Raw genomic sequence first — 20,412 nt, 5'->3', positions numbered from 1 at the left:
CACACACACACACACACACACACACACACACACACACACACACACACACACACGTGGCGCTCGCACGGTCGAGTCTCATTGGCGGGCCAACGTCTCTGGGCGGGCCAGGCAGAGTAAGGGGAGGAGCTGAGATTCCTCATGACGTCATGAGCACAGATTTCTAAATCAGCGCGCTTGAGCCTCCGTTTTTTCAAAGGCGAGCAGAACAGCTAGTGCTCGTTTTACACCAAACGCAAGTTTTAGCCACTGGGGGACCATAGGCAGGCTAGGAGAACTCATATTTATGTTAGAAAACCTCATAAATTGAGATTTTCATGTCATGGGACCTTTAAGAAAAATCACCTCCATAGTCGGAAAACCAAATCATAGGCTAGATTCACCTGAAATTATTCAAATGGATGCTTACAATTTACCACATTGAATAATATTTTTATATATATTTTTGACTTGGCCCAATGTTCGTAGGAGCGTGCTGGCACCACATCTATGGGGGTAAAAGGCATGATGATACATGATATTTTTTAGACAATATGCAGAATCTTTTCACTTACAAATTAACACGGTCGGCTATTTTTTGCCAGCACGCCACCCTAGCCATATTATGGGCAACCGTGTTCCCCTTGGCTGTGATTTGAACTTTGAATTCCTCGTAGGAGTTCATAATAATACACTGCTCGCCTTGGGAGAAATACACCGCTCTCGCTCGATTCATTTTGTGTAAGAGTGAGTCAAATGTAGCGAGAAACGCCCCTTTTATGTGAACGCACATTGAACCTAAAGCGGAAAACCTGGTTCAACTAATTGAATCTAAAGTGAGCGTTGTGGAACCATTTAACTCTGATTGCGAGTTGCGTCTCTGTCTGGGTATGTTCATGCGTCTCAGTCTGGGTATGAGTTCTTGTTTATTTACCGGATAATGACCGGATGTTTTCGTGCAGATTATCCGGTAATCTGCACGCAAGATGCAAGGGTGAACAGATGCAACATGGATTGAGATCTAAACTTGGCGAGAAATCATAGCAACGCTCATAACAGGAAGAAACGCCTCTGACAAGATTTCCAAGAAAAGAACAGGGTGGTTTGTGAAAGCTTCAAGAGGGACCATTAAACAGCAACGCAGGAGCTGGACACTGTGAAGAAGTCCTCGATAGACTGCCCCCAGACAGAGGAAGCAGAAAAAGACCACTGTGGTAGGATATCTATGATGGAAATAAGGAGAGCCAGCAAAAAACTGAATCTGGGCAGGGCACCAGGGAAGTATAACATACTGAACACAGTTAACAGATAGGACTCAGGATAAATGGGAAGACCAAGGCCATGATGCTCAACACCAAAACCCACCAACCTATCGTGATCGAGGAGCAACCCGTGGAAGGCGTGGCCAAGTCGGTATACCTGGAGCAGCATCAGCACAGCTGGAGGAGCTGATGAAGATGTCGAGCTACGCATCAGCAAAGCAAGACATGCCTTTAGAACCCTCCGACCTGTATGGCTCTCTTCCAAGCTCTCCAGAAATACACCAAAATCTTCAACACAAATGTAAAATCTGTCCTTCACTATGGGTGTGAAACCTGGAAAACCACCAAACCAATCATCAACAAAGTACAAGTGATTATTAACAACTGTCTACCTGCAGGTTTCAGCAAGTCAAATTTAAGACTTTTTAAGACCTTTTTAATACCACCTTGAATGAAATTTAAGACCTAAAACACACGATGGTGGGGGTTGGCAAAAGCGGGCCAACTTCAGGTAACGGACGTCTTCCAGCAAACTGTCCTTGTATATGCTGTTAGCAAGAAAGAAGCCTCTCTACATGTCCTTCCTGAAAAGCTCCCCGAGAAAAAAATAAAATAAAATTGTCCTGCCCCGACAAATTTAAGACCTTGAGGTACAGTATTTAAGACCAGCATATGACATTTGTAACGAATTTAAGACTTTTTAAGGCCTCAAATTTAGAAACGTGAATTTAAGACTTTTTAAGATTTTTTTAAGGATGCGCGGACACCCTGATACCCGCCCGGGACCGACCGACCGACAGACCGACCGACCGACAGACCGACAGACCGACAGACCGACAGACCGACAGACCGACAGACCGACAGACAGACAGACAGACAGACAGACTCACTGCAGCCTTGCTCTCGGCGGCCTGGGCTCTCCTCAGTCGGGCCTTGCAGGCGTCCAGATCCAGACGGCGGTTCTCCAGCAGACGGCGTTCTTTCTGCACCCAATCACAACCCAGACCTTAACCCAACCCATCACCGAGGTCCAATCACAACCCAGACCTTAACCCAACCCATCACGAGGTCCAATCACAACCCAGACCTTAACCCAACCCATCACCGAGGTCCAATCACAACCCAGACCTTAACCCAACCCATCACCGAGGTCCAATCACAACCCAGACCTTAACCCAACCCATCACGAGGTCCAATCACAACCCAGACCTTAACCCAACCCATCACCGAGGTCCAATCACAACCCAGACCTTAACCCAACCCATCACGAGGTCCAATCACAACCCAGACCTTAACCCAACCCATCACCGAGGTCCAATCACAACCCAGACCTTAACCCAACCCATCACGAGGTCCAATCACAACCCAGACCTTAACCCAACCCATCACCGAGGTCCAATCACAACCCAGACCTTAACCCAACCCATCACGAGGTCCAATCACAACCCAGACCTTAACCCAACCCATCACCGAGGTCCAATCACAACCCAGACCTTAACCCAACCCATCACCGAGGTCCAATCACAACCCAGACCTTAACCCAACCCATCACGAGGTCCAATCACAACCCAGACCTTAACCCAACCCATCACGAGGTCCAATCACAACCCAGACCTTAACCCAACCCATCACCGAGGTCCAATCACAACCCAGACCTTAACCCAACCCATCCAGGCACTCCTTAACTTTAATGTTAGGTTAATATCTACTTTAAAGATATGTGGGTGTCACAGGTAGAAGGTACAGGACAGAAGGTGAAACAAAAGAATAGTGGCAAATGGGTCTGTTGCTCACGGTGATGAGGCTCCAGTCGCCCTCCAGGAAGTCTCTCAGTGGGCCGATGAGAGCCACGGCTGAGACCTGGGAGAACTCCCGCTCGGCCCGGCCCAGACGCTGCTCACACGCACCCACCAGGAGCAGGCCCCGGCCTACACACATTCTTTAACCATTAATGTAGCTCAAAATATCACCAGACCTCTGCAGTAGCATGACGAAACACAGACTGTATAACAGCTGGATGGGAGACTGCAGTTTGCCGGATGAACTGAAAGCACGTATAAAGGTCACACGGTTTATATGTACAAAGTTCATTTTGATGATTCAGTTCTGGAGTCAGTATTTCTCATTCAGAGATGAAAAAATATGGAGAACTAAAAGGAAAAAAAAGGTTAGACAGCACCCTCTATGCATGAACGGCTGCAGTACAAGCTAATCACAGCTACACTACAAGCTACAAAAGCTATGAGCTACTAACAGCTACACTACAAGCTACTAAAAGCTACACTACAAGCTAATCACAGCTACACAACAAGCTTCTAACAGCTATGCTACATGCGCTATCGTCTACAAGCTAGTAACAGCTATGCTACAAGCTACTAAAAGCTACGCTACAATCTATGCTACAAGCTACTAAAAGCTAAGCTACAAGCAACTAAGAGCTACCCTACAAGCTATTCTACAAGCTATTCTACAAGCTACTAAAAGCTACGCTACAAGCTACTAAGAGCTACTTAAAGCTACGCTACAGTTTCCCCGCAGGGCTCACCGTAGGCCAGCTCTGGGCCCAGGGACCTGGCGGCGTCCTCCATGTGGCGGCCTAGCAGCTGGCCGCTGGCTGGCCTCTGCGGTGCCGTGCGGTCCAGCTTCTCATACAGGAACTCCTCCATCCGGACACCTGGAGAACCACAACGGAGGTGGGCAGGAGACACAGGGGTGTGGCGCCATAACACACCGTTATATATAGATTAGTGCTGTCAAGCGATTAAAATATTTAATTAATGTCATAGTTAACTCACGATTAATCGCGAGCAATCGCGATTAATCGCAAATGTTTTTTCGATGCTAAAAATCCCTTGATTTCTTTCTCAGATTATTTATTTCTTTATATTTTAATGCTCTTATCAACATGGAGAAGTGCATCGGCTTGCCTTGTGCAAATGGTTTTTTATGGATAACAACATTGGCATATACTGATCAAAACAGGACGATACAAAAAAAAAGCCTATAGTGCAATTAAACGATGAACATACAAACATACTGCCTTGAACATAGCAGTCAGGCTACTGCTTCTTTGTTTTGATAAAAATCTATATATATATCTGTAAAAAAAATGAAAGAATTTCGTTAATCGTGCGATAAAAAAATTAACGCAGTTAAAATTGGTTTGCGTTAACGCCGTTAATAACGCGTTTAACTGACAGCACTAATATATATATATCTATATATATATATAGATATACAGTATATATGTGTATAGGGCTGGGTATCGTTGGCCAATTTCCTAAATCGATTCGAGTTCGATTCATAAGGTTCTGAATCGATTGATCACGATTCAATTCGATTCAATCTGCTCTTAAATAATGAAAATGGCTCAACTGTGTTACAAAATACAGATGTACTTTATTTTTTCCTCTCCATCTTAAACAACAGGTTTAAAGTGCAAACTTGTAAATTGGACAGTTTAAACTTGAGCTGTAAACAAAACTGTCTCAAGCCTCAAAAGTGCAATTTTGAAATTAGAAAGGAATTGCAAGTGAAAGTGTACTTGAACTACAACATTCCATCACTGCAAATTGCATTAAGGCATTGTTTATTAAAGTCAAAAATAATAATAATGGTAGCAAAACAAAACAAAAAAAATTAATCTCGTGCCCTATGAATCGATATTGCAAGAACATATATGTATATATATTGTAATATATTCATGGGAATCAGTTTGTCTGGCCTGTGTACACACTGTCTGTCTGTGTAGAAAAGGGCATTATCAGAAGATGACATGATTGATTGTCATAAATATTTGGCCTGTTAAGCCCTCATGGTGATTAAGGGCTATACAAATAAAATTGAATGGAATTATGTTGGGTGTTGACATTACCAGAGCACTGACATCATCAGAACATTGACATCATCAGAGCAGTGACATTGTCAGAACAGCGACATCATCAGAGCAGGGACATCATCAGAGCAGTGACATCATCAGAACATTGACATCGTCAGAGCAGTGACATCATCAGAGCAGTGACATCATCAGAACATTGACATCATCAGAACATTGACATCATCAGAGCAGTGACATCATCAGAGCAGGGACATCATCAGAGCAGTGACATCATCAGAACATTGACATCGTCAGAGCAGTGACATCATCAGAGCAGTGACATCATCAGAGCAGTGACATCATCAGAACATTGACATCATCAGAGCAGTGACATCATCAGAGCAGTGACATCGTCAGAGCAGTGACATCATCAGAGCAGTGACATCATCAGAACACTGACATCATCAGAGCAGTGACATCGTCAGAACAGTGACATCATCAGAGCAGTGACATCATCAGAACACTGACATCATCAGAGCAGTGACATCGTCAGAACAGTGACATCATCAGAGCAGTGACATCATCAGAGCAGTGACATCATCAGAACACTGACATCATCAGAGCAGTACTCACCAGTGTAGTCCACTGAAGCGTAGAGATTAAAACACAAGTTAGATGAATCACTGAATAACGACAACTATGATAGCATCGGATCACGTGGCTGTAGGCAAGACTGAAGCCGGGGTAGTTTGTAATTTTGGACACAGGGCCTGATTCCCAAGATAGCCTTGGTGTTCTTTATCATTGGAGACAGTTTTGAACACATGTCATTCAGTCCTTCTAGTTGCAGAGTTCGCTCGTGCTAGGCTAGTGCACGGCAACGGGCAATGCTAGCCTGCTAATAAAACAGTCTTACCCTCTCCACAGTACGCCCGAGGTAAATCAATTATAACGCCAGACTATAGATGTAAATGTCTGTGTTGATAGAATAATGTTAGAAATAAAACTAACCTTGCATTGCATGAATCATCGCATTTTGAGGGACTACTTTCTCAGCAGCAGCGGAATTTAACCTAGGTATCAGTCCGCCGCTGCCGTAGCCTACTACCAGGAATATAACACTGCTGCTGAGACACAGCAAGTCCCCTAAATGCAACGCAAGGTTGGTTTTATTTCTAACATTATTCTATCAACACAGACATTTACATCTATAGTCTGGCGTTATAGTAGATTTGCCTCGGGTGTACTGCGGAGTGGGTAAGACAGTTTTATTAGCAGGCTAGTATTGCCCGTTACCGTGCGCTAGCTTATCACAAGCAAACTCTGCAACTAGAAGGACTGAATGAAATGTGTTAAACTGTCGCCAATGATAAAGAACACCAAGGCTAACTGTGGAATCGCGCCCTATGTCCAAAATTCCGAACTACCACTTTAAGAGCTGTTTGTATTTTTGGGGCCGTTCTGTGAGTGGGTTTGGATGAGGAGGGCAGGCCATCCGTCAGCCATTAATGGAGGAATGTGCTGCCAGTCAAACTGAAGACTGCCCCCGGCTCCTAGTTTAGGCCAATCAGGGAGCCTCTTTCATGAAGGGTTCAGGGAGCAGACAGGATTTTTAGTTTCCAGATCCCTCTCTTTAGGGGCAGTCGGTGTTGGTATGACGTGTTATTATCCTTCACCATATGTTATGTTCCATGTGTAATTATGGTAAATAGACTGCATTTATACAGCGCTTTTCTAACCAGTGGCCACTCAGTGCCTCACATTCACCGGGGGGGGGGGGGGGTCAAGGGGGTCACTTGCTCAGGAAAACATCAGCTAGGAGGAGCCAGGGATCGAACTAGCAACCTTCCGGTTACCAGTCAACCCGCTCTACCTCCTGAACCATATGCCGCCCATGTTCCACACAAGGTCGATAAGGTTCCTTCGTGCTGTTATGCGTTATTAGTCCAGTGACCGAGGGGAGGAAGGCTCCGTACCGGGGTTGGGCCGCAGCAGGACTTCGGTCTGCCGGCAGATCCTCTCGGTCCAGAGCCGGGTGACGTCGGCGCGGCCCGCCAGCCGCTCGAGGTCCGCGTCCGGCTCGGTCCGCTCGGCCTGACCGAGCCGCTCCTCCGTGAACTGGACAGTTGGACCATAAAATAAGGGAGTAGTACTTTGAGAGAACAGATAACACACCAGACCCCAAACTCAACCTGGGTCTCATTATCTAGTTCTTCTAAAACTACAACCATGGGACTGAGAACTACTGCAGTCAGAACATCAACTATTGACTCCATAGACATTATAAGATGCTCCTTTTTTTATAAAACGACTTGTTGTGGTGTACAGTAAGCAAGGACAGCGCAGTCTAACATCCCATCATATATTAATATGATCCAGATGTGTTTCAAATCCCAGACAGATCGTGATTAGCTCCCTGCTAATGCTCAAGGGAAGGTTTTCGTTTTATAGCATTCGCAAAGGACTTCATTTGTCTATCCGAAACATATGAAGTCCTTATTCCTACCTGTACCGCCCGTGTGAAGAACACCCCGGCGCCAGAAGCCAGTCTCTTCATGTTGAAATCCATGCTGCGACTGGAAGTTTGTTTCTGCTGCGTCTGTTGATGCTGCAGACTGCAGTCTGACGGTGAGCCGCCAGGGGGCGCCGCGGACTGCAGTCTGACGGTGAGCCTCCAGGGGGCGCCGCGGTCAGGCTGGCTGCAGTCTGACGGTGAGCTGCCAGGCTACACCGCGGACCGCTAGCTAGTCTTCTGCTTTATTGCAGTGGGAGCACATTGTTGCATTTCCGCCACCCACTGCCCTTATTTGGAACTTTACATGCATAAAGAAAAGGAAGCATAAGGAACCAAGTTTTAACATTTAGTCAGGAAAAAAACAAATTAAATAAATAATACTAATAATTGTAAAGCATTACTTTTTTGTTCATAGCAATGAAATGTCCTATGGCTGTGGATTTTAAATGACAATTTTTTGTTATGATTATATTACTGTAGTTATTCATTTTTTAAATTCAAGATTATTTTTTTTCTTATTTTTTATGAACTACTACGGTCGACAAGATGACTAGTTTGGCTTCAAAAAAACTAAAACAACATTTATTGTTAAACAACACCCGGACCAACATATAAGATAACATACAATGTAAGAACAGACATATAACATCAGATTACAAAACCATCTCCTCTTCTAATGTCACTTTCACGGACTTAATGATAACATGATGTTAGATTATGCAGTGTATTATTAAGCAGTCCAAAAATTATTTATTGATATACATACTTTGATATATATATATATATATAAATAATATTCAGAAGTGGGGTCACTGCCTCAGCAGGGCTCACTGGGTGGCCCGGGGGGGTCACTGGGTGCGGCTGCGGACCCACTGGCAGAGCCTCAGGGAGTAGGCGTGGGGGCTGACGGTGCTGAAGCTGCGCCCGGGGAAGCGCAGCGCCTTGTACCAGTGCTCCAGCCTCTTCCTCCAGCCGTACTGCGTGAACACGTCGATGATGCCCACAAAGTAGCGCCGCTGCGGCCCGTCCAGCACGTGCACCGCGTTCTGGAAGTCCGGCAGCAGCCGGCGGTGGCGAGCGTGGAACTCCCCCTCGGCCCCCCCGCCTGGGAGGGTCCCCAGGGGGACCCCCCCACCACCGGGAACCCCCGAGTCCTGCTCCTCATCCAGGGAGCGCTGCCTCTCAAGTAGGGGCCGGGTGGGGGGGCCCTCGTCCAGATCCAGAGACCTGCGATCACATGATCAGTGAGAGGCTCGTGGGGGGGGGGAGAGATGCGCACACACACACACACACACACACACACACACACACACAATGAACATAATAAACACACACAGACAGAGCCAAACACACACACGGTAACACACACACACACATGAACATAATAAACACACACAGACAGAGCCAAACACACACACGGTAACACACACACACAATGAACATAATAAACACACACAGACAGAGCCAAACACACACACGGTAACACACACACACAATGAACATAATAAACACACACAGACAGAGCCAAACACACACACGGTAACACACACACACACACACACACATGAACATAATAAACACACACAGACAGAGCCAAACACACACACGGTAACACACACACACACATGAACATAATAAACACACACACACACACAATGAACATAATAAACACACACACAATGAACATAATAAACGCACACACGGTAACACACACACACAATGAACATAATAAACACACACAGACAGAGCCAAACACACACACGGTAACACACACACACACAATGAACATAATAAACACACACACGGTAACACACACACACACAATGAACATAATAAACACACACACGGTAACACACACACACACAATGAACATAATAAACACACACAGACAGAGCCAAACACACACACGGTAACACACACACACACAATGAACATAATAAACACACACACGGTAACACACACACACACAATGAACATAATAAACACACACACGGTAACACACACACACACAATGAACATAATAAACACACACACGGTAACACACACACACACAATGAACATAATAAACACACACAGACAGAGCCAAACACACACACGGTAACACACACACACACAATGAACATAATAAACACACACAGACAGAGCCAAACACACACACGGTAACACACACACACACAATGAACATAATAAACACACACAGACAGAGCCAAACACACACACGGTAACACACACACACATGAACATAATAAACACACACACAGACAGAGCCAAACACACACACGGTAACACACACACACACAATGAACATAATAAACACACACACAGACAGAGCCAAACACACACACGGTAACACACACACACACACACAATGAACATAATAAACACACACAGACAGAGCCAAACACACACACGGTAACACACACACACAATGAACATAATAAACACACACACAGACAGAGCCAAACACACACACGGTAACACACACACACACATGAACATAATAAACACACACACAGACAGAGCCAAACACACACACGGTAACACACACACACACACACATGAACATCAAAAACACACACAGACAAACACACACTCACAGACAGACACACACACTTACTTTGTGGTCCGGTTGACGAGCGTGGCCAGCGAGTGCCTCTGGTCCAGCTCGTCAAGGTGCAGAGCCTGCTGGCCAATCAGGAGGCTGTAGTCCAACACGTTGAGGCTCCGCAGGAACGCGCTGTCCAGCTCCACCTGCTCCTCGAACCACGACCGCTCCGGCCCTGCACAGAGTACGGTACAGTAGAGTACGGTAGAGTAGAGTACGGTACAGTAGTGTACGGTACAGTAGTGTACGGTACAGTAGAGTACGGTAGAGTAGAGTAGAGTACAGTACGGTAGAGTACAGTACAGTACAGCAGAGTACATTACAGTCGAGTACGGTACAGTCGAGTAGAGTACATTACAGTACAGTAGAGTATGTTACAGTAGAGTACAGTAGAGTATCTTACAGAGAGTACAGTAGAGCACAGTAGAGTATCTTACAGTAGAGTACAGTAGAGTATGTTACGGTAGATTACAGTATAGTATTGTAGCGTATGTTAAAGTGGTTTAGTAAAGTGTATGCAGTATGATCTAGTACTGTGCAGTAGTTTAGTAAAGTGTACCCAGTGTGATCTAGTACAGTGCAGTAGTTTAGTAAAGTGTACCCAGTGTGATCTAGTACAGTGCAGTAGTTTAGTAAAGTGTACCCAGTAGATTAGTAAGTCAGTAGTAGTACAAGAGTACCAGAGAGACACCTAGTAGTGCGTAAGTTCAGTAAGTGTACAGTGGTGATTTACGTACAGATACAGTAGTAGTAAGTGTAGCGTATGTTAGAAGTAGTTTAGTAAAGTGTACCAGTATGATCTAGTACCAGTAGTTTAGTAAAGTGTACCCAGTATGATCTAGTACAGTAGTTTAGTAAAGTGTACCCAGTGTGATCTAGTACAGTAGTTTAGTAAAGTGTACCCAGTATGATCTAGTACAGTAGTTTAGTAAAGTGTACCCAGTGTGATCTAGTACAGTAGTTTAGTAAAGTGTACCCAGTATGATCTAGTACAGTAGTTTAGTAAAGTGTACCCAGTATGATCTAGTACAGTAGTTTAGTAAAGTGTACCCAGTATGATCTAGTACAGTAGTTTAGTAAAGTGTACCCAGTGTGATCTAGTACAGTAGTTTAGTAAAGTGTACCCAGTGTGATCTAGTACAGTAGTTTAGTAAAGTGTACCCAGTATGATCTAGTACAGTAGTTTAGTAAAGTGTACCCAGTATGATCTAGTACAGTAGTTTAGTAAAGTGTACCCAGTATGATCTAGTACAGTAGTTTAGTAAAGTGTACCCAGTGTGATCTAGTACAGTAGTTTAGTAAAGTGTACCCAGTATGATCTAGTACAGTAGTTTAGTAAAGTGTACCCAGTGTGATCTAGTACAGTAGTTTAGTAAAGTGTACCCAGTATGATCTAGTACAGTAGTTTAGTAAGGTGTACCCAGTATGATCTAGTACAGTAGTTTAGTAAAGTGTACCCAGTATGATCTAGTACAGTAGTTTAGTAAAGTGTACCCAGTGTGATCTAGTATAGTAGTTTAGTAAAGTGTACCCAGTGTGATCTAGTACAGTGCAGTAGTTTAGTAAAGTGTACCCAGTATGATCTAGTACAGTAGTTTAGTAAAGTGTACCCAGTGTGATCTAGTACAGTAGTTTAGTAAAGTGTACCCAGTATGATCTAGTACAGTAGTTTAGTAAAGTGTACCCAGTATGATCTAGTACAGTAGTTTAGTAAAGTGTACCCAGTATGATCTAGTACAGTAGTTTAGTAAAGTGTACCCAGTATGATCTAGTACAGTAGTTTAGTAAAGTGTACTCAGTGTGATCTAGTACTGTGCAGTAGTTTAGTAAAGTGTACCCAGTGTGATCTGTCCCTGGAAGTTGTTGTCCTTCAGCACGCTGATGACCGGGCTGCCCTGTGGGGTCGGCGCCGTCCAGCGTCCCAGCTCACATCCCTTAATGTCGTACCTGGAGGGTCAGATACAGGTTATATACCCCTACCTGCTCCCTAGTGACCTGTCTCTGTCCTGTCTAACCCCTACCTGCTCCTTAATGACCTGTCTCTGTACTGTCTAACCCCTACTTGCTCCTTAATGACCTGTCTCTGTACTGTCTAACCCCTACCTGCTCCTTAATGACCTGTCTCTGTCCTGTCTAACCCCTACCTGCTCCTTAATGACCTGTCTCTGTACTGTCTAACCCCTACCTGCTCTTTAATGACCTGTCTCTGTACTGTCTAACCCCTACCTGCTCCTTAATGACCTGTCTCTGTACCGTCTAACCCCTACCTGCTCCTTAATGACCTGTCTCTGTACTGTCTAACCCTACCTGCTCCTTAATGACCTGTCTCTGCACTGTCTAACCCCTACCAGCTCCTTAATGACCTGTCTCTGTACTGTCTAACCCCTACCTGCTCCTTAATGACCTGTCTCTGTACTGTCTAACCCCTACCTGCTCCTTAATGACCTGTCTCTGTACTGTCTAACCCCTACCTGCTCCTTAATGACCTGTCTCTGTACTGTCTAACCCCTACCTGCTCCTCAATGACCTGTCTCTGTACTGTCTAACCCCTACCTGCTCCTCAATGACCTGTCTCTGTACTGTCTAACCCCTACCTGCTCCTTAATGACCTGTCACTGTACTGTCTAACCCCTACCTGCTCCTTAATGACCTGTCTCTGTACTGTCTAACCCAGTGATTCTTAACCATAGGGCCGCGGCCCAAACTTGGGCCGCCAGCGCCCCCTAGAGGGCCGCGAAAAGCTTTCAGTTTTGCACCTGTGGGCCCCAAGGGCCGCGGGACTTTGTAGATTATCAAGTGAAGACAGAGATATGTTACGCATGAGACGCTCGGTAACTTACAATGCCGTTTTCGACCACGCGGTGGCGGTAATGCATCACGCAGTTGTGGAAGCGGGAATACACAGAGAAGAAGAGTCTTCTTCAAGTTCGCTCGCTGCGGCAAATATGGATAAGTTTTTTAAAAGAAAACATGACGACGAACATCCTGACCCCTCCACCCAAAAGACAAAGTTTTTGCGGAAATACAATGTCGACTTCATTAAATACGGTTTCGTAAATGGAGGAACAGAGGCAGTGCCAAAAGCCCAGTGTGTGGAGTGTGGGCTAATGCTGTCCAACGAAGCCCTCAAGCCCTCAAAACTACAGCGGCATCTAGAGACCAAGCACCCGATGCTCGTGGGAAAGCCGGTGGATTATTTTAAGAGGAAGGAGAGTGGACTGCAGATGCAGAAAAGGTCTGTCGTGTCACTGACGAGCAACTCTAAATGTGCATTGAAAGCGAGCTACCTCGTAGCCAGACGTGTTGCACAGACTAAGAAGGCATTCACCATAGCGGAGGAGTTGGTTCTGCCTGCCGCTGTTGATATGTGCCGTGAGATGATCGGAGAGGCCGCTGCAAAAAAGCTGCTGACCATCCCACTCTCAAACGACACTGTGAGTCACCGTATCGCAGACATGGCCTCAGACATACAGCATCAACTTATAGAAAGAATAAAAAGTAGCCCTTTTTTTTCTTTGCAACTAGACGAGTCCACGGATGTCACGAATGCTGCACTGCTGCTAGTTTTTGTTCGCTATCGCTGGGACAGTAGTTTGCACGAAGACATACTGTTTTGTGGAGAGCTACCAACACGCACTACGGCTCAGGAATGTTTCCGCTGCATGGATAACTACTTCACTGAGAACGGCCTGGACTGGCAGAACTGCGTCGGGGTGTGCAGCGACGGTGCAGCATCAATGACTGGCAGGCATCATGGTGTCATTAGACAGATACTTGATCGTGCACCAGAAGCTAAATGGACACACTGTTTTCTCCACCGCGAAAGCCTTGCAGCAAAAAAGATGTCACCAGATCTCCACCAGGTGATGGATGTAAGTGTGAAAACCATAAACTTTATTAAAAACAATGCAGTGAACTCCAGATGTTTTGCTAAGCTTTGTGAGGACATAGAAGCAGATCATGTCCAGCTGCTATATCACAGTGAAGTGAGATGGCTCTCAAGAGGACTGGTCCTCAATCGTTTGTTTGAACTGAGGAATGAGGTCTTCTCTTTTCTCACTGAGAAAAAATCTCATCTTGCACATTACTATGCTGACACAATGTTCACAGCAAAACTTGCCTACCTCTGTGACATTTTTTCACTACTGAACCAACTGAACACCTCACTTCAAGGAAGAAACAGCAACATATTTTTTGTTGCAGACAAAGTTGAAGCTTTCAAGAGGAAACTTGCTTTGTGGACCAAGAGGGCCCAGGAAAAGAGGATGGACATGTTTCCACTTTTGTCTGACATTTTGGAAAACTCCCCTCATGTCAATATCAGTGACTCAGTCTCCCAGCACCTCTCACAACTGGCAGAGAAATTTGGTGACTACTTTCCTGAGGATCCCAGAGAGGGAAACATGTGGATTTTGGACCCATTTGCATTGGACCCCACTGCAAGTGATTTTGCTTTGCCCTCACACCTGGAATCCCAGCTTCTGGAAGTTTCCAATGACAGCACTTTAAAGCTGCAGCGGGGCAAACTGGACCTGGGCTCCTTCTGGATTGCAGTCTCAAAGGAGTACCCATGTCTTGCACTGAGGGCTGTGAAACTCCTGCTCCCATTCACAACTACGTACCTGTGTGAATCAGGGTTCTCCATTGTGGCCACAACTAAGACCAAAGCCCGAAACAGACTCAGAGCAACACTGGAGGCTACTCTGAGAGTGAGCCTTTCTCCCATTCCGCCCAGACTGGATCTGATTATGTCTCAGAGGCAGGCCCAAGTGTCTCATTAAGAGGTGAAGTTAAAAAGGGAGTTGTTGTTCATTGTTGTTATTATTTGTGTCATTGTTCATTTGTCACAGATATAAAGATTCTTCTGTCATGAAAAAATGGAGACTGCTGAAGCAATTTTCAAATGGCTTTGCAGATTATAAGGCTATAGTTTAATTTGCACTTTATTTCAATTTTATTTACAGTTTATTTAATTTAAAAATAGATTTATATTATTTGAATGCATTTATTTTATCACCCCCTTTTTTTTTTAATTTAAAGTAAAATCCTAATATTAGTATTTTTTTTAATTATTATTAAAAATCCTGACTTGATTCTTGAAAATGTTCTTTTCACAGCCTGATTTGGTCCAGGAATTATCAGCCTGTTCAGTGTCATGATACAGTATGAGTTACATACACATAATAAAAGTCTTTGTGATGATCCCATTTTATCATTTCATTTTATTTTACAAGGTTTTTGCTTGTTAAACAGTAAGTGGATTGGGTTTATTATTGAATACAAATTAAACCGAGAGTGAGGTCAGTTAAACCTATACAGTGTTAATATTTTGTGGGCCCCGGGCCACTTTGTACTTTAAAAATTGGGCCTCAAGGTCAAAAAGGTTAAGAACCCCTGGTCTAACCCCTACCTGCTCCTTAATGACCCGTCTCTGTACTGTCTAACCCCTACCTGCTCCTTGATGACCTCTCTGTACTGTCTAACCCCTACCTGCTCCTCAATGACCTGTCACTGTACTGTCTAACCCCTACCTGCTCCTTAATGACCTGTCTCTGTACTGTCTAACCCCTACCTGCTCCTTAATGACCTGTCTCTGTACTGTCTAACCCCTACCTGCTCCTCAATGACCTGTCTCTGTACTGTCTAACCCCTACCTGCTCCTCAATGACCTGTCTCTGTACTGTCTAACCCCTACCTGCTCCTTAATGACCTGTCACTGTACTGTCTAACCCCTACCTGCTCCTTAATGACCTGTCTCTGTACTGTCTAACCCCTACCTGCTGCTGATTCTGTCGTCAGGGAAGAACACACTCTGCATGATGATGAAGTACTTCTGGGGAGACAGGGGGGGGGGGGGGGGGGGGTAGTACACAGTAGAATACGGTGATGTATAAAGTTAGAGTGTAGTAGTATATAGTCTTACACAGTAGACTACAATACTCTGCAGTAGTACATAGTAGTATATAATAAAATACAGAACAATGCAGCCCTTTCCAGTAGTATACATTACAATATAGAAGTATACAGTATAATACAGTAGAAAACCGTAGTTTGTAGTAGAATACCAGCAGAGAATAGAAGCCAGTGTACAGACATGCTGAGGGGAGCAGTGGTTACCCTGGTTACATTGGTAACCCTGGTTACCCTGGTTCCCTTGGTTACCCTGGTTACCCGGGTTCCCTTGGTTACTCTGGTTACCCTGGTTCCCTTGGTTACCCTGGTTACCCTGGTTCCCTTGGTTGCCCTGGTTCCCTTGGTTACCCTGGTTTTCCTGGTTACCCTGGTTCCCTTGGTGTGGTTTGGGATGGTGATCTTATGGACACCTGAGGGGAGAGAGGTTCACAACGTAAAGGATAGAAGATATAGGGGACACAGGGGATACAGACGATACAGAAGATATAGAAGATATAGAAGAGACAGAAGATATAGAGGATATAGAAGAGACAGAAGATATAGAGGATACAGAAGATATAGAGGATATAGAAGAGACAGAAGATATAGAGGATACAGACGATACAGACGATACAGAAGATATAGAGGATATAGAAGAGACAGAAGATATAGAGGATATAGAGGGACAGAAGATGTAGTGGATACAGAAGATGTAGCGGATACAGAAGATATAGAATTTATAGAATATAAAGAAGATATAGAGTATATAGAAGATATAGAAGACACAGTAGATATAGTAGATACAGGAGATATAGCAGATATAGAAGATTTAGAATATATAGAAGATATAGAAGACAGAGAAGATATAGTAGATACAGAATATATAGAAGATATAGAGGATATAGAGGACACAGAAGATACAGAAGATATAAACGTACCGAGGAAGCGGACCAGTAGGGAGTGGGGGTATCTGTTGAGGTGGTCCACGTACAGCGGCAGGTTGGACAGGAGGAACTTCACTTCTCGATGGCTCTGGGTCTTCAGGAAGAACCTCTTGTCGTGTCTGCAGGGAGAGAGACACCAGGTTTGAGGACCTCACGGTGGCTGGTTCTACTCCTGGTGTAGAGCTCAGGTGCCAGCTCCTGAGAGAGCCGTGTTCAGACAAGTGTTGACCGTCTGGTTCACATGTGCTCCTAACGTTGACGTTCACAGACGCTCTCATCCAGAGCAACTCACAGTCAAACCAAACCATGATGAAACGACGATAGCAGGCGCCTCTGACCGCCCAGCTGAAACATCTGGTAGAACTCGCTGAGCTCCCAGCAGAACGGGGAAGAGCCACGGCTCACCTGACCAGTACGCTCTCCTTCCAAAGAGCTGAAGACCCCCAGACGTTCTCAGAGGAGATGGGCTGTCACGCGTGTTTGAGTGCGCTCTTCAGAACCGTCCCTGTCGGGTCTAGAGGGGAGGTCTACCTACGTGATGAAGAACCGGTTCCTGATCTGTAGGGTCCAGAGGGGAGGTCTACCTACGTGATGAAGAACCAGTTCCTGATCTGTAGGGTCCAGAAGGGAGGTCTACGTACGTGATGAAGAACCGGTTCCTGATCTGTAGGGTCCAGAGGGGAGGTCTACGTACGTGATGAAGAACCGGTTCCTGATCTGTAGGGTCCAGAGGGGAGGTCTACGTACGTGATGAAGAAGTCAGCCTTGCTCTTGGAGTTGCTGATGAACTGCAGGTAGAAGTCGTCGGAGCTGAGGGAGGAGCGATACTCCTCCTCGCTCAGACCCAGGGACCTCCTCAAGGAGCTGAACACCGGGCCCGAGAAGGTCTGCATCTGGAAGCCCTGGAGACAAGGTCCAGTCTGAGACAAGGTCCAGGCTGAGACAAGGTCCAGGCTGAGACAAGGTCCAGGCTGAGACAAGGTCCAGGCTGAGACAAGGTCCAGGCTGAGACAAGGTCCAGGCTGAGACAAGGTCCAGTCTGAGACAAGGTCCAGGCTGAGACAAGGTCCAGGCTGAGACAAGGTCCAGTCTGAGACAAGGTCCAGGCTGAGACAAGGTCCAGGCTGAGACAAGGTCCAGTCTGAGACAAGGTCCAGGCTGAAGCTCTCCAGGAGAGCTACACTAATACCCTAACCCTCTCCCTGTTATAAGAACACAACATGTTATAGTAACCCTAACCTGTTAATATAACATGACAGGGATGTCTAGTGGAGTTACCATATTGTTCATATAACTGGAATGTTTAAGATTACTTTAATGATGAGTAGATATACTGTCATGTTTATAAACTGTAATGTTTAGTGGATACAGTACTGTAATGTGAATGAACTGTAATGTTAAGTATCACTGTAATGATTATAAACTGTAATGTTTAGATAATACCTTAGGTTGAGTCATTAACTTAATGTTTATAAACTGTCAAGTTAAGTTCATTAACTTAATGTTTATTCCTGTGAAGGTAAAGTCACTCACCTCATGGACCTGAGTTTCCTGTTTTTTGAAACAATCAGCTGTCAGTTGTTCCTGGGGTGTGGGGGGGGGGGGGAGGAGGGGTGGAGTCTGAGTCACATGTTGCACCACCACCAATCATAATTAATTCATCCAAATGATAAAACAATAATAACCGTAAATACTAACTTGGTTGGTCAACATTTACATTGTTATTATACTAATTGGACGCTCTGGTGAGTCTCGCTCTCTCTCTCCCTCCCTCCCTCCCTACCTACCCTCCCTCCCTCCCTCCCTCCCTTCCTCCCCCCCCTACCCTCCCTCCTTCCCTCCCCCTCCCCCCTCCCCCCTCCCCCACCCCCTCCCTCCCCCTCCCCCCTCCCCCTCCCCCACCCCCTCCCTGTGTGTGGTGGCGGCCTCACCAGGGGGGGGGGGTCCAGGTTGTCCGTCAGGGCCGTCTGTAGTCCGGTCTTGATGAAGCAGGCCAGGCCGTAGAAGTCGTGGTCCTGGTTGATCTCGAACACTCCCAGCATGCTCCACAGCATCCGCAGCTGCCACCGCGCCGCCGCCGCGTCGCGCCCGACGCTGACGCCTTCTTCTTGGCCGGCATCTCCGCCTCTGACCGCTGACCTGGGTTCACACTGACTGGAGGGGGCATGGCCCACAACCCAACCTGCTCCTTAATGACTCCTTCATACTGTGGCTACTGTATGCTACGTTGATAATAAGTGGCTACTGTATGCTACGTTGATAATAAGTGGCTAGTCGCTACGTGATAATAAGTGGCTAGTCGCTACGTTGATAATAAGTGGCTAGTGTATGCTACGTTGATAATAAGTGGCTACTGTATGCTACGTTGATAATAAGTGGCTACTGTATGCTACGTTGATAATAAGTGCTAGTGTATGCTACGTTGATAATAAGTGGCTAGTGTATGCTACGTTGATAATAAGTGGCTACTGTATGCTACGTTGATAATAAGTGGCTAGTGTATGCTACGTTGATAATAAGTGGCTAGTGTATGCTACGTTGATAATAAGTGGCTAGTGTATGCTACGTTGATAATAAGTGGCTAGTGTATGCTACGTTGATAATAAGTGGCTAGTGTATGCTATGTTACTGAAAATTAAAATAGCATCCAGGACTGGGCAGCAGCATCCCATTTCTTTTTTACACAGAGCAGGCAGCTGCTGTCCCAACCTGTTTCTTATTGGCTCATATTAGCATGAGGGTGTGACTCTTCCTGGTTTGATGACAAGCTGTTCCACCTGCTATTGTATTAAAATAGTGAAGCAGTAAACTCAGGATAAACACAAAAACACACATGCATTTAGCCTACATATCATTATGATAATGAATATCATATTTTGAATATCTGCAACTTATTTCTTTTATCAGAATTTGTGAACAGTGAATAGTTGAATGGTGGTTTTGAAATGGTTCAACCTGAAATACAAGTTGCAAGAATTTCAAAGGGGAATAGAAAATAATAAATTCAGTCCTGTTTAGGGCAGAGATTAGCCCCCGTATCGAACCTGATGGTATAAAGTTAGACGACCTTACCCAGTGCTGCGTTCAGCCGCAGCTGGTGTTGGAGGAGCAAGACGTGGAGAACAAACCCAGCGCCCAACCTGTGGCGCAGAGCTCCCGCTCAGGACAGCATTCCAGGCAGGTGAGTCAGGACAGGACGGACAAGGAGGAGCCCAGGTGTGTGCGCTGAGGGTGTGGCTAGAGAGGGAGAGAGAGAGAGAGAGAGAGAGAGGGGGGGGGAGAGAGAGAGAGGGAGAGACGGAGAGAGAGAGGGAGAGACGGAGAGAGAGAGTGAGAGAAAGAGAGAGAGAGAGAGAGAGAGAGAGAGAGAGAGAGAGAGAGAGAGTGGGGGGAGAGAGAGA

The 20,412-nt window shown here is 45.5% G+C and overlaps 2 protein-coding genes across 4 annotated transcripts in view; both read right to left on the bottom strand.

Annotated features, from left to right (window-relative positions):
- LOC132468042 (endophilin-B2-like) overlaps positions 1–7,995 on the bottom strand; it is a 28,785-nt gene extending 20,790 nt beyond the window's left edge. Inside the window, exons 1-5 of one of the 3 annotated variants that reach the window (XM_060065686.1) lie at positions 7,562–7,995; positions 7,032–7,173; positions 3,784–3,912; positions 3,033–3,166; positions 2,129–2,221 (exon numbers count right to left, since the gene is read on the bottom strand). In XM_060065686.1, coding sequence (XP_059921669.1) covers positions 2,129–2,221; positions 3,033–3,166; positions 3,784–3,912; positions 7,032–7,173; positions 7,562–7,624 — 561 coding nt within the window. In that variant the 5' untranslated portion in view covers positions 7,625–7,995. The remainder of the gene's footprint in view (positions 1–2,128; positions 2,222–3,032; positions 3,167–3,783; positions 3,913–7,031; positions 7,174–7,561) is intronic. The other 2 variants (XM_060065684.1, XM_060065685.1) reach the window with 2 other exon arrangements.
- Positions 7,996–8,130: 135 nt separating this feature from the next.
- On the bottom strand, positions 8,131–19,160 carry LOC132468034 (phosphatidylinositol 4-phosphate 5-kinase-like protein 1). Its single transcript, XM_060065672.1, is given in 10 exon segments — positions 8,131–8,797; positions 10,188–10,350; positions 12,013–12,122; positions 15,953–16,008; positions 16,437–16,498; positions 17,006–17,130; positions 17,759–17,913; positions 18,545–18,595; positions 18,943–19,073; positions 19,076–19,160. Coding segments are annotated over 10 exon segments (1,287 nt in total). The 5' UTR covers positions 19,131–19,160; the 3' UTR covers positions 8,131–8,418.
- Between the last annotated feature and the right edge of the window lie 1,252 nt (positions 19,161–20,412).

This window comes from Gadus macrocephalus, chromosome 11 (genome assembly GCF_031168955.1).
Source record: "Gadus macrocephalus chromosome 11, ASM3116895v1".
Lineage (NCBI taxonomy): Eukaryota > Metazoa > Chordata > Actinopteri > Gadiformes > Gadidae > Gadus > Gadus macrocephalus.
This window is presented reverse-complemented; position numbering and strand designations above follow the sequence as displayed.